This window comes from Ipomoea nil, unplaced genomic scaffold, assembly GCF_001879475.1.
Source record: "Ipomoea nil cultivar Tokyo-kokei standard unplaced genomic scaffold, Asagao_1.1 scaffold3069, whole genome shotgun sequence".
In the NCBI taxonomy this organism is placed as follows: domain Eukaryota; kingdom Viridiplantae; phylum Streptophyta; class Magnoliopsida; order Solanales; family Convolvulaceae; genus Ipomoea; species Ipomoea nil.
In genome coordinates, this window is record NW_017619497.1 from 4,939,914 (window position 1) to 4,955,173 (window position 15,260).

Below are 15,260 nucleotides of genomic sequence, written 5' to 3' on the forward strand. Positions count from 1 at the left end.
CTTAAACTGTTTCTCTTGCATATTGCTTTTCCTGGCAACTAGTAATGTTAAGTCATTCAACTTCTCTAAAAGCTACCAATAATAATCATTTGAGTTTGAGATGCTACCAGCTTTGATCCTCAATTTACAAGCCTACCACAATAAGTCCTCCAATTTCTCTAAAACTATCACAAATAGTCTTCTGTTTTTTTTTTTTTTTTTTAAATAAGTCCTAAATGTGCATATTCTGTATTTGGATTATATAGGTATTAGTTTGATAGATTCAATATGATATCCAATACTATAAAATGTATTTCTATATTTCAATCATGAATAATTCTTATTTTTTTTCTTAAGTTAAGTTGTGTCATTTAAAAACAAATTTTAGCTAGAATTTATCAATTTATTTTGACAGTTATGAAACCAATTGTAATGTCTAAACATTAACTCATAATTCTAGGTACTCTTTTTTTTTTTTTTTTTTTTTTTTTTTTGGTACTTGGTAAAAACAAATATGGTAGATATAATAATAGCTTAAATTTACTAAATCTTCATACGTATGAATATAAAAAATATACGTGTAAAAAATTTCTCTAATTATTGATATAAAGAAAAATATACTTGTTTTCCTAAAATCTGTGATGGTTAGAAGTGAATAGGTTAGGGATGTGAAGGGTTATAGCATATGAAAAGTTCTTGAATGTGAATGGCCTTCTATAGTGTGTTTAGCATGTATATATATGGCAGAATCTGTGATGGTTAGAAGTGAATAGGTTAGGGATGTGAAGGGTTATAGCATATGAAAAGTTCTTGAATGTGAATGGCCTTCTATAGTGTGTTTAGCATGTATATATATGACAGTGTGTTTAGTTGAAGGAAGAAGAAAAAAGAAATAGTAGAGAGTGCTATTATTTGACATGGTATCAAAGTCTAGTGGGCATTAATCGGCGCAAGGAGGCGGCGCCACCGGAGGAAGCGGAGACGCGTCGCCGTTGACCGGAGCTCCCCGGCGCGAGACTTTTTCCGGCAACCTTTTGCGACGGCGACCACATCGGGAGTTTTGCCGTGAAGAGGAGAGTCGACTTAGGTGAAGAGTGAGAGGTTTTTTGGTGTTCTCCAAGTCTGTGTCGGTTGTTTATTCCATCCTAGTGTAATCGTTGATATGGAGTGGTGCCGTGGTGATCGGGCCCAGGTCTCCATAGAGTGAGAGAAACTTTGGTTGGTGAAGACAGACGTGGTGTTATTTTATGTTGGGCGTTTTGAGTTGTTTTATTTTGTGGGTTTGTTATATATAGTTTAGTTTATATGTTGTTTGGGCTATGGGTCATAGGATTAGTCGTCTCATATTTTGGTATGAGTTGAGTCTGGGGTGCTGCAGTGATGGGCAGCACGGGTGCCAGGAGGGATGCGGACCTGGCATATGCCACGACAGTTATGGAAAGCCGATGGCTGAAGAAGAATTGGTTCGGGATGAACCAATTTGTGAGTATGCACCAGGAAAACAGGAAAATACTAGAGTTGGGCAGCACTAATAATGATTTGTGGTGCGAGAGGCAGGAGCACTGTGGTGTTAGGCAGTGTTGATAACAGTGTGGGGTGTGAGTGGCAGGTGCGCTGTGATGTTTGGCCTGGTTTTGGCTTCGTGGAAGCTTTGTTGGTGCAACAAGTTGAGTTGTGGACTGATTTGGCACAACATGGTTTGAAGATTAATCAAGTGGTTCGAGACATGAGTGTTGATCTCGAAGGTTATGACTCTAGATGTGAAGTCTTATGGCTCATGTGATATATTTGTAACAAGTTGGGCATGATTGATATTTATGCCCCAGCTTGAGGGGGAGTGTTAGAAGTGAATAAGTTAGGGATGTGAAGGGTCATAGCATATGGAAAGTCCTGGGATGTGAAGGGTCATAGCATATGAAAAGTCCTGGGATGTGAAGGCCTTCTACCGTGTGTTTAGCATGTATATATATGACAGTGTGGGTAGTTGAAGGAAGAAAAAAAAAAAAATAGAGAGTGCTATTTAACAATTTTGTTGACAAACAAAAAAATTACTTACCCCACAATGCAAACCATTTCACATAATAACTCTCTCAATCTTCTTGAAGATTTTGATTTTAAGGTTATCTTTATATATATTTTTTTTTTGAAAATAAGACAACTCATATATTAAATAACCATCAAATCTGAAATACAAGGAGGCGGGATATGTTCCCAAACCCCATGGACAGAGTTAGAACCAGTCACTCGTGCAAGCACATGAGCTACATAATTCGCTGACCTTTTGACATGACGAACATGTAGTTATTCATACTACGCTCCTTTAGTCACGTTAATGCTTCCTTTATTGCCATTGACAGGGTTGGCATGGGAGGTGGGCTTGATAGGGTTATCTTTATATTGAGTGAAAAAATAAATGAATATTACTACATTGCCATCAATTGCATTGTACTTTTACAACCAAAAAAAAAAAAAAAAAAAAAAAAAAAAAAGAAAAAAAGAAGAAATAAATAAATCAACGAAGGAATATCAGTACTAGAGGAACGAATTGAAAAATACATTGCAATAAAGGAAAGATACATTGAGGCCTTGAAGTTGCAACTATTGTATAAACTCCACAAATGACAGAAAGAACTAACTCTCCGGAATCGGAGAAAGTCACTCCTCTCCTTGAGTCAATATGTGCCTAACTATTGTTGGGTGCCCACGCCCCGCCGAGAATATAAATTATGGTAACTCAACTGAACACAGATATTAGACATTTACTTATTGTGCACAAAGAGCCAACTACTGCTGATGAGACTTGATCCCAGATTATTGTTTCCAAACTTCATCCCTGTGACCGATTGAGCTGCTCATACAGGCGCAAACATAGACACATGGTCACATGCATTAGGGATGCGCAAACTTCGGATAATTTTCGGTTGACCGACCGAACCGACAAAGTTCGGTTAACCGTTTTTTAACCGAAATTTTTCGGTTCGGTTAATGGTTAAAGATTTTTCTACAGTTCGGTTAACGGTTAATTAGGTTCGAAAGTGTCAGTTAACCGAACGGTTAACCGAACTTTTTAATATATATATATAATGTATTAAATATTTAAATTTAATATGTTTATAGTGTTGTTACGGTATTGTATTTTTTATATTTTGTTATGAATTTATTATGATATGTATTATTTTAATTAAATTTATTATTTTAAGTGTTATTTTTAAGATTTTAAATTTTAACTTTAAAAAATTTGGTTAATCGGTTAACCGACTGATTAATCAAAAAAAAATTCCAATTCAGTTAATTCAGTAACACAAACTTCGATTCCTTTAACGATTAAAGATTTTAAAATTTCGGTTAAAACAGTTTAGTTAACCGAATGGTTAACCAATTGAACATCCCTAAGCATAGTGGTCACATAGTGCCTAACTATTGGTGGTACAAACGTCCAATTAAGAAAAACGTTGTGCAAACATAGACACCTAGTCACATCGTACATTCAACTTTGCGTCATGCATGATGACTTTATTTTTGCCATAAATTAATTTAAAAATTCTTACGGCAATCCATGATCCATCGGTGCATGTGCTACGTACTTTTATATGCTTTCGATCGTCGTCTTCATCCTAACCCACACCCACAGATTCAAAAAATAAATTAAAAAAAAAAAAAAAAAAGGCAATCATGAAGCAAGCTAAGGTTGTCTTCGTCTCAACACCAACCATCGGAAACCTCGTTCCCGTTGTCGAGTTTTCTAAACTCTTATCGCACCAAAACCAAAACCTTTCAGTTACTGTACTTCTCATCAACATGCCTCAAAGACCCTTGATCCAATCATACATTGACTCGCTCGCCTCCGACGGAAACCTCGAATTTCTCAGCCTCCCCGCGGCGGAGCCGCCGTCCCCGGACCAGAACCGATCCACCATAAGCTTCTTATCTATCTGGATAGAGAACCACGAGCCGCACGTGAGACGTGCGCTGACTAAACTTAAGTCCGATGATGATGTTCGGATCGCCGGGTTTTTCGTTGACATGTTTTGTACTTCTTTCATAGATGTCGCAGAGGAACTCGATATCCCTTGCTATCTTTACTTTGCATCTCCGGCCAGTTTCTTGAGTTTCATGCTTCATATCCCGACCCTGGATGCTCAAGTTCCGAAGAATAGCGAATTCGGGGACGCGGCTAAGGAGTACGTTATTCCGGGTTTCGAAAACCCGGTTCCGGTCGAGTCTTTCCCCCCTTTCATGTCGAAGAGACATGAAGATACCTATCTGCCGTTCCTGCAACACGCCAAGAGATACCGAGAAACACGGGGTGTGGTCGTGAACACGTTCAAGGAACTGGAGAGTTATTGTCTGGGATCGATGTTTGGCGGGAATGATGTAGGACCGGTTTATCCTATTGGACCGGTGGTGGACCGGGAAGGGCCGGCTCGATGGCACCCGGATTCGTGGAACCACGAATTGGTCATGAAGTGGCTCGACAATCAACTGTCATCGTCAGTGGTTTTCCTGACAACCGGGAGCATGGGTAGCCTGAACCCGGCCCAAATTAGGGAGATAGCCACCGGGTTAGAACGAGCTGGGTATCGGTTCTTGTGGTCCATCCGGGAACCGCCCAAGTCCAAACTAGACCTCCCAAACGACTACACCGATCTAGACCACGTCTTGCCACCAGGATTTTCAGATCGGACCAAGGGCAAAGGAATGGTGTGCGGGTGGGTCCCACAGGTGACAATCCTGGCCCACAAAGCGATCGGAGGGTTCGTGTCACACTGTGGATGGAACTCGATTTTGGAAGCGTTGTGCCACGGTGTACCCATCGGCACGTGGCCTATATACGCGGAGCAACATCTGAATGCGTTTCAGATGGTTAAGGAATTGGGATTGGCTGTGGAGATAACGTTTGACTACAAGGATGGGATCACGTTGGTGTCTGCTGAGGATGTTGAGAGAGGAGTGAGAAAGCTGATGGACGGTGATGATGAAGTGAGAGAAAAGGTTAAAGAATACAGTGAAATGTGCAAGAGAGTTTGGATGAAGAATGGATCGTCTGCGGTTTCCTTAGGCAAATTGATTGAGGATTTAAATATTTAATGTTTTTTTTTTTTGAAAACAAATATTTAATGTTAAATAATGCTTAATGAAAATGATAAAGTCAAAGCTCAATGGTCCAATTTCAGTATTTCACAAGAATCTTCTTTCCGAATCGTGTACGTCTTGTTTGCCGACCCATTTGTCATATCTATTTAGTTTTACGAATTTAATAATAGAAAAGGATAATTTTAATTTTGATTATCGTGTTTACTGTTTGGTCCTTTTAACTCTTGACTATTTTGAATGGACAAATTTTATGTTGAATTATCCCAATTATTACAATATTAGCTCTTCTCTTACAAATTAAATTTTTTTTATTATGGTTGAAAAAGCATATATATTACACACTAAAATAATATAAAGTTTTTTCAAAAGAAAAAATTTCTCACCCTACAAAAATCACACAATTTTTGTATCTTGACGTGACCATTTTTGTGTAGCTAGTTTTTCTTCTCTCTTTTTTTTTCAATTTTATTTTTAACTTTAACTTACCGTAAATTTTCTCATCATGGAATGAGTTTGTGCAAGTTCATGGTAAATGTAAGAAAGTATAACAAGATCTTTTTTAAATTATGAATTGTAATAGTTTAGAATAATTGAAGTCTACACGGGCTTAGCTCAATAGTTTAGTAGATAGTATTTGAGATATGAGATCAATGTTTGAACTTTGACAACGGCAGTGTGAGATTATATTCAAAGTAGGTAAATCCCTTGTGCACACCATCATTTAGTCATGTCTGCTAAGTCATTGAATTACTATGATTTACATTTTCTTAAATGATTTATTAAGGAGAAGATTTAACTTTTGGTAGAGGTTTAGAATAATTGAAAGTGACATTTACTCAGGTTAATGACATGAAGATTAGGGTAATTCATGGAGCTATGGCGATGCATGAAAGTGAATACGATGGGAAAATGTGGCATGTGATAGTGAACAATTAATATCATTTTTTTCAAAAGAAAATATCATTTTTGGGCCCCACTCATTTTGATATGATATTTATTGGAAAATAAAATTATATTGTTGGGCAGATCAGAGTCATTTGGCAGGTAGCGAGATATTCCTTATGTTCTATTTCGTAAATGGCAAATTATTATGTCAATCATAGTTCAGAGAGTTGTGTGGATCAAAATAAAGGTACATTTATAATATATTAAAAGTACATTATTTAATAATGTGTAAAAATATATATATATTTTCAATATTTAAATAATTTGCTTTCAAATAATATACTTTTAATATATTAAAAATATTTTTTAGAGTTAATACCCAAAATCGTCCTCGACTATAGTGGTTTTTCTCAATTTCGTCCTAAACGACTTTGGTGACCTAATACCGTCCCAGACTTTTGTGTTTCACTCAATTTAGTTCCAGACTTTTGTGTTTTTGCTCAATTTAATCCCCCATTTGTTATTCTGTCCATTTGGTGTTAAATAAATAGACAATTCAGTAATTTTAATATTGGCATCTCTTTACTCATAGACATGTGAACTGCGAAATCCTTTTTTTTTTTACAAATTACTCCCAGAATTACTCCTAAAACTGCGAATATAAAATTTGATTTGCAGGTCCGGGAGTAATTCTAGGCGTAATTCGTACAAGAAAGAGGAATTTCGCACTTCACAAGTTGAAAGTAAAGAGAGATCAATATTGACGTTACTGAATTGTCCCTTTATTTAACACCAATTTGACGAAATAACAAATGGAGGACTAAATTGAGCGAAACACAAAAGTCTTGGACGATATTAGGTCACCAAAGTCGTTTAGGACGAAATTGAAAAAAATCATTATAGTCGAGGACGATTTTGAGTATTAACTCATATTTTTTATTTATGATCCACACATCTATATGGACCATGTAATAATGTTTGTAAGAAGAGTACGTAAATCCTTATTTTTATTCTTTGGGCTTTTTTCTCCACTACCTTGTCCTTTTTTAAGGAAATAATTGTCTAGTCTCTCTTTCTTCAGTCGTTATATCGTGCACCAGGGTGCACAATGTATTATGCGCCCTGTCCTATCCAAACGACGTCGTTTTGGTGCACTGTAAAAAAAAAAAAAATAAAAAAATATTGTTTTGAATACAGATAAACTAATAACAGAATGCACAGAAACTCATAACTGAATACACAGAAACTCATAACTGAATACACATAATCTAACATGATACATAATACAAAGAAACTCTTAACTGAATACACATAATTACATAAACTCTTAACTAAATACACAGAAACTCATAACAAAATACAAAAAAAAAACTTTTAACTGAATATACATAATGGGGTACGGGCCATTTGGACGGACAAAATGACGTCAGCAATTGAAACACACACATTTTGTGACTGGACGCACATTAATATGTGCACCGTAGTGCACGATATAAATTGCCCTCTTTCTTCTTGCCATGAAAGATCCATATATTAAAAGACATGTTTTTCCTTTCGGATTTTCATGTTAAAATTATTATATTTATTATATTGCTACATATATATTCAATTAAAAGCTCATGTGAGAGGTTATTTTGGATTTCTAGGATCAATTACACCAACAAGAATAATATATTTAAGTGATAATATTTGATCAATTCGTACCATTTTTATAAAGTAATAGTATTATTTTTATATATCTACAATATTATTTTTAAATATCTAGGTCCATGATATAATTTGGATTAAAGCACAAAATTGCCCAGTTAACTGCTAGATATGAACTTATTATTAATTTATGATATTCAACACAAACATTTCTTGGATTCTAGTCGATATATGCATCCTATATATCAATAGCATTAGGCCTAATAAATAATAAATGTACAAAATTTTATTCTCTTGTTTAGTCTATAATCAAAATATTTTATTGAATTAAGTAAATATGAAAATTAATATCAATATTGATAATAATTTCGATGAAACTAGATGAGTTTGAGGCAAAATAAAGAAAGGGTGTTGGGAAAACTAAACCCAATTGAGTTGGAGTAATTGCTTGGTTAAGTTCCCATAGAAAATTCGTAAGGAGTGGATTTGCAGCTATCATTATTGAGGTATGAGGTGTCTTGAGAAAATTTTAATGTTAAGAGATACTTTTTAATTCGTACCATACTCAAATTAATCAATGTTCATATCTTGACCTAATTAAAGTGCAAAGTATTGACTTTTTGGTTTTTCTATACTGGCTATATTGGTTTTTTGGCCAAATGTGTTTGCCTGTCTTTTCCTACTCCCTGGTATATAAATAATTTTCTTTATTAAAAAAAGGTGGTCACCACTCACCATGCCCTCAAAGTCAAAAACACAAGTCATCTCTTAACTTGTTATATATAGTCCAACCTCAAACTTCTCAGAACTCCATTTTTAGAAAATTAATTACAAGAACATAAATTCAACTGGAAAAAAATATTTAATTTCTTACTCTTTTTTTTTTTTTTTTTGATTGAGTAGAGAAACCCATAATCACTATTTAAAAATATGCATTGAATAAATTCCGCTCTAATGTAATAATTTACAAATTAGTTAAAATGGAACACATCATTCCATTAAACTAAATATAAAAGTTAATAAACAAAAACGTTTTCTCTTAGTAGGCTCAAGAACTTGTTCATTAAACGAGTTAAATTAACACTTTGCTTGAATGCCATAATAATCACCGGCTCTACTGGTCTAGCTGCAAGCCTAAAACACCGTTTTTAGCCACATTTTGTTATATATAGACTTGACCACCACGTCTAATTATTTCATTGCACCTTTGGTAAATATTTATCAATTATATTAATAAGGCATATTTGTTGTAGATTACTGAGATTGAAAGGGGGGGGGGGGGGGGGGGGGGGGGTTTAAATTTTAATGTGTATTGAATATAAAAATATATATTCTTGTAGTTGAACCATCAAATATATTGGGAAATGACGCTTTCAATACCCTAATGAAGATATAGTTGATTCAATTTTTTAATTATTAAGAATTTACATTTATCTCGGTGGTGGATGTCGTAGTCCAATATAATCTCTCGATGATAACTGAAGGACTATATCATTACCAATTGATTTTAAGAATGATATGGCAACTAGATAATCAAAGAACTTCGTGGTTAAGCGTGCTTGACTGTGCAACCCTGATATCCAACAATTGATATCAAAGTCAAGGTCATAGATATGAATCTATGGCAAGGAGTCAAGTCTAGTAGGGATGAGCGTAGGTCGGACTCTGTGATTGCAGATTGCGACAGGTGTTGGGAGGGGATTGTTAGGCGTCAGCTTCATTTGAAACGTAACGTTGTGGCTTACCATTATCACGAAAGAAGGATATGACTTACAAGATATGTGACTTACTGGGAAGTAAGCGTGCAGCGCAGAGATCCAACACACATTAGAGTTCCTACCCTTGAGAGTATTGATGACGTAAATCACATAATGTACTATGTTTTCAAATACTTATTTTCAAAAAAAAAAGTTTTCAAATACTTGTACACAGTGGCGAAGCCAGGAATTATTTTCAGTGGGGGCAAAGAAGCAAAGGGAAAATAAATTCAAAAAATTTCAAATACAAATGAGATTGTTAAAATACAAAGTACATTATAAATTGCGAAGTGGCGTCGACTTACACAGCTCTCGCCTCTCAGTCTGTGCGGAGAACAAATGAAAAAAAAAAGTATATATATATATATATATATATATATATATATATATATATATATATATATATAACACCCGCAAAACGACGTCATTTTGGGATTGTGTAATTTTGGGTAGTGGGGGCCGCCACTGCTTGTACACTATGTTCAAATAAGACCAAATTTTCTCTTCAAACTTGACTAATTATGCTTGAGGTCATACTCAACATGGACAAAATATATGGTTACATTAGTATAAAGAGTTGTACCACATGTACACTCAAATCATACTTTCTTAAATTTATTTCTTGATGTGGCGAGCTCTAAGGCCATTTTCTTCATGTGGGCCCCTGTAAAAGTTCTATATCAATATTTTAAGTGTGAGAGTACAAGTAGTATTTTCCTTGTATAAAATACTTTGCTAGAAATTAAACGTTGTAAGTGTGCGACATGATAGGAATAGGGATTGTGCAGAGATGATGAGAAGAGGGTTGACCATGTTACGGAAACATAGGCGCCCGCGTACTGCACCTCACGTGGCAATGACATGAATTGAATTGAAGAAGATGGATGATCTGATTGTCAGCAAAACAACCTAATATCCTATGAAGAAACTCCCATGAATCTGTTTCTGTTAAAAAATATTAGGATGCCTCTGTCACCTCCTCATTAAATCATATCCTTGAATTGAATGATTTGAAGCTAAGAAGAAGAAGAAGAAGAGATAATACATACACTATATATATGTATATATCATCATCATCATCAAAAGTCATCTGATGTGCACTGAATTGAAGGATGTCCATCAATCATCTATCTGCATTTATCAACACCAACCCTGCACTGAAAGTCAAACTATATTCAATACTACTAACTCAGCTAGCTAGCAACTTAAACCCCAACTCTCCTATCCATAAAAAATCAAATACATATATACAAATAAATCACATTGTTTAAAAAAACACGCACATTCATATGAAATTGAAAAATAAGTGATGGGTACTCGGTTGTTGCAGGAATCACGAGATGAAATGAGAAATCTTCTCATTCTTGATATATTTCGATAAAATGAGGTCCTTCAGATGCACCAATGAATTATATTGGTATCTTGTTAAGAGTTAGTATTCTAATCATATTATGATGTAATTAGCACAAACAATGAGTTATATTATTATGTAAATAAGAGTTTTGAATTCAATTCTAGTGAAGATAAAATCACTTCTCTCACTTAAATACTTAAACTAAAGACAAACCAATAAGTTCACTACAGATCTTTCAACTCTAAGCCCTTCATCATTATATATGTACTGTTTGAAAATGAAAAGCAAAATTAAAGTTTAGTGAGAAGTATGTAGAATAGAATGCAAGTTGGGGATGGAGGGTAGATGGGAGAGGGGTTTCTTGAAGGAATGCACAATTTCCAAATCTGACCAGTAATGCTTTATCAAATAAAGGAGATTTCTTGAAGGAAAACACAAATTCTAAAAGTGGTGAGCACAACTTTTTCCATTTATGTGGGGGTTGGCCGGAAACCCTCAGGGGCCTCAGCTCAGTGCAATAATCATAATAAAGAGATTGACATGATCGAACAACACATTGCACTTTGTCTGTGGCCCTCCATCTCTTCTTATGTTTTTCTCACTCAGATTTGCTTCAATTCCCGTACTTAACATAACATAACATAACCAAACTAAACTAAACAACACCCAAGAGCTGAGGCTCCTGCTAGCTGGGAAGCTAGAGAATTGAATGTCATTACTCATTACTACTCGATACTTGAAAATAGTAAGCTATAACGTTTAAATAAGAGCAACCTCAATAGTACGTTAAAAAAAAATTGTTATCAGGAGGAAGAGAGGCCGGGTTATATGCATGTGGAGTTTGAAAGTAATTCTATGGGCAATTAAGAAAATTACTTTGATCATAACAAAAAGGGATGCACATTACTTTCTCATTAAGGTGATAAAGCTCTCTTGCATATGAGTTTTTTTTTTTTTTTTTTTTTTTTTTTTTTTTTTTTTTGAGGAATCTTGCATATGAGTTTGTTTTGCTCAACTTACCATATCCATACGGAGTCTAGTATATTACTGTTAGCATTAATGTAAGTTGAGTGATTAGATTAATGTTAACAGTAATATACAAGACTCCGTATGGTAAACATGTCATTTTGGACCTAATTGTATGAATTTGTGTAGTTCAGGGACTCAATTACATTTCTTTTGAGTTCGATGACCTAATTGCAGTTTGGTGTGCACTTCAATGATCTATTTGATCCTTATTCCAAAAAAAAAAAAAAAAAAAAAAAACAATTAATGAGTTTTTTTTAATGTTACTGACACTGTTACAATGTAGTATCTGTTCATAACTACTTTCTCCAACCTACTAAAGTATAAAGAGTCAATACTGCTCCCACGGGAGATCAAATCCATGACCTCCCATTTAAGAGAGTCACTCCGTACCACTAGACCACAAAGTCATTGAAATTAGTATGACAGCCTTAAGTTGAAAAAAAAAAAAAAAAAGAGTTTTGAATAATTAGGGTTTTGTAACCATGTTTTCAGATAATTTAATTAATATATAAACAAAATATTTTAACCACAAAAAAACTAATGATTACATGAATCCATTCTCTTTTTAACTTTCCAGTCCACCAGCCTTTGCAGATCCATGATAAAAAGAAAAACAACTTGCGTATTCCCCATGCTAATAACTGAAAGTGCGACTCTGATCAAAGTTAAAGAACAATAATTATTATATTGATACCTTCAATTCACAGCATACTAACTAGAACCAACCCATCCATGTAAAATGCAATTGGAAAAGAGGGTATTATTAGTATTTAAATACAATGACAGAAGAGATCAAAAAACATCACAGAACAAATAAGATTAGCTTCAAGATGTCTGTCCATATATATATATATACTTAGCTTACAAGATTATATTGGTCATACTAAGAACTATAGTGTTGTTTTATGTTTTAGTATGTACATGAGTGTGTGTGTGTGTGTATCTGTTGATGTCCTTCAGTCTGGTGTTTGACAAGAAAACACTGAAATGATAGATGGATCAATCAAGAGGGCAGGGAAGACTTAGCTTGTACAGTTTTTAATTTACTTCAGAAAAATAGAGAATAATGAATGCATAAAGAAAGCAAGAAAATAAAATGATTTTCTTCCTATATAAGCATTGGTCCTCTCTTCAAAAGAAGCACACAAAGAGTAAAAGAAGACAAGTGAAGCAAAAAGAACACACCTTTCTGCTGCCTTATGCTGCCAGCCTACTCTTTTCTGGTTTCTTCCTCTTTGGTGAAACTACCCCTCTTGCCTCCATTTCCTTAACAATAGCCCCTCTCTTAAACCTTCATTATTTTAGTGAGATCTATCTATCTATCTATCTATCTGCAGTTATCTTTGTTAAAAGCTAGCAAACCTTAACTTTCCCTTTTGCCACTTCTTTCTTGCCTTCTCTTCTGCCTCCAAAGTGCCAAAATGGAAGCTTTTCATTCCACAATTGGGATGCCCTTTCCATATGGGTTTCCCACCACAGTAATGAACATGTGTGGGACCACAAACCCCATGTCCTCCACCCCTTGGATGGATAGTAGAATTTGGAGTAGGCTCCCTCAGAGGCTGATAGATAGGATCATTGCCTTCCTTCCCCCACCGGCTTTTTTCCGGGCTAGATCAGTCTGCAAGAGATGGTATAGCCTTCTCTTCTCCACCACCTTTCTTGAATTGTATCTCCAGGTATCCCCACATTGCCACTGGTTCATATTCTTCAAGCATAAGAGCTTGAAAAGCTTCATTTATAGGAGCAACAACAGCACTACTACTAGCAGTGGATATGATAATAGAGCAGTGTATGAAGGGTACCTCTTTGATCCCCACACGCTTACATGGTACCGCCTTTCATTCCCTTTAATCCCACCTGGGTTTTCTCCGGCCACTTCCTCCGGTGGGCTGATCGGTTGGGTTTCTGAGGAGGCTGGCTCAAAGAACATCCTTTTATCCAATCCCCTTGTTGGGTCTTTGATCCCAATTCCCCCAACTCTAAGGCCTAGGCTCTTCCCTTCCATTGGACTAAACATCACAGACTCCTCTATAGATTTGGCGGTGGCCGGTGACGACTTGATATCCCCCTACGCCGTCAAGAATCTAACGACGGAGAGCTTCCACATGGACGCAAATGGGTTCTACTCCATATGGGGCACCACCTCTTCTCTCCCGAGGCTCTGCAGCTTTGAATCGGGAGAGATGGTGTACTCAGAGGGGAGATTTTACTGCATGAATTACAGCCCTTTCAGCGTCCTCTCCTACGACATTTCGTCGAACACCTGGTGCAAAATCCAAGCCCCGATGCGGCGGTTCCTCCGCTCGCCGAGCCTGGTGGAGAGCGGAGGGCGGGTGATGATGGTGGCCGCCGTGGAGAAGAGCAACCTGAACGTGCCGCGAAGCCTGCGGGTGTGGGGCCTGCAAGATTGCGGGACGGCGTGGGTGGAGACGGAGAGGATGCCGCAACAGCTGTACGTGGAGTTCGCAGAGATTGAGAAGGCGCAGGGATTCAACTGCGTAGGGCACGGGGAGTTCGTGGTGATAATGATCAAGAATTCCGACAAGGCTCTCCTGTTTGATTTCAGTAGAAAGAGATGGGTGTGGGTCCCTCCTTGCCCCTTCGTCCATCAAGATTCAACCTTTAGCGGCGGCGGCTATGGAGATCAAGGCGGCGGCGCTGGCGGCGCTGGAAATGAGTTGCATGGCTTTGCTTATGAGCCTAGACTAGCTGCTCCAGTAACTGCACTTCTTCATCAGTTCACACTTCCCTTTCAGTAGTCTTTCACTGGCTAGTTAAGCAAATCACTGTACTGCATGGATCCTTTTCATTTTTGACGACTACGTGTCATAATATTATTAAGTACTAGTAATTGTTTTTCTATTAGCCTGTTAGGTTGGGGTAAGTGTTTTAGCCTTTAGCCTTTAGGGGGTTAATTTTATCTGTGTAAGTTCTAGATGCCTATCCGTGCAACTATGATTATCAAATATAGTAATTAAGTGTTGGTTAGAGTGTCACCACCATGAGTTCGGACGTTTTCCTTTTCCCGTGAACAATGAGAATTGCTTACTGGAATTTGGTTATTTGTCTGATTTTAGATTATTTTAAAGTAATCGATTTTATTGTTTTTTATTAAACACCGTTTTATGTTTTTGTCCAAGATTTACAACACTGTTCATGTTCTAGATTTCTCCGGTTTGTTCGAATTTCCTTGTTACGGTACTGTTGATGGTTTGGCGTTTGCGTAAAGGATAGGGAGACAACCGGCGTTGACCATCTCCCTTGGATTTTACGTAAATGACAAATCCTTTGGCGGTGGCTTTGTTTGGTTCGTCGACGACAAGAAGTTCCGGTAACCGGCGTGTTCAAGAGATGCGGTCACGTAGGTGAGATGTTCTCTTGATGGCGGCTAGTTGCTCGGTGGCGACCTATCTGCCTCCGTTTCATTGGGTTCTCTGACGACCTTATGGAATAAGGAGGTGAGGGGAAGCAGAGGCTCTTTTCCGGCGATTTTAAGAAGGCCCAAAGGAGTT

General features: G+C 36.5%; 2 protein-coding genes across 2 annotated transcripts; both read left to right on the plus strand.

Moving 5' to 3' along the window:
* Positions 1 to 3,531: 3,531 nt before the first annotated feature.
* On the plus strand, positions 3,532 to 5,263 carry LOC109165421 (anthocyanidin 3-O-glucosyltransferase 2-like). The gene is made up of 2 exons (XM_019314167.1): positions 3,532 to 5,063; positions 5,111 to 5,263. Exons 1-2 carry the CDS (start codon positions 3,652 to 3,654, stop codon positions 5,112 to 5,114), a joined length of 1,416 nt encoding a protein of 471 aa, XP_019169712.1. The 5' UTR covers positions 3,532 to 3,651; the 3' UTR covers positions 5,115 to 5,263.
* Positions 5,264 to 13,164: 7,901 nt separating this feature from the next.
* LOC109165422 (protein UNUSUAL FLORAL ORGANS) lies at positions 13,165 to 14,517 on the plus strand. The gene has a single exon (XM_019314168.1). It carries the CDS (start codon positions 13,167 to 13,169, stop codon positions 14,505 to 14,507), a length of 1,341 nt encoding a protein of 446 aa, XP_019169713.1. The 5' UTR covers positions 13,165 to 13,166; the 3' UTR covers positions 14,508 to 14,517.
* Positions 14,518 to 15,260: the final 743 nt, after the last annotated feature.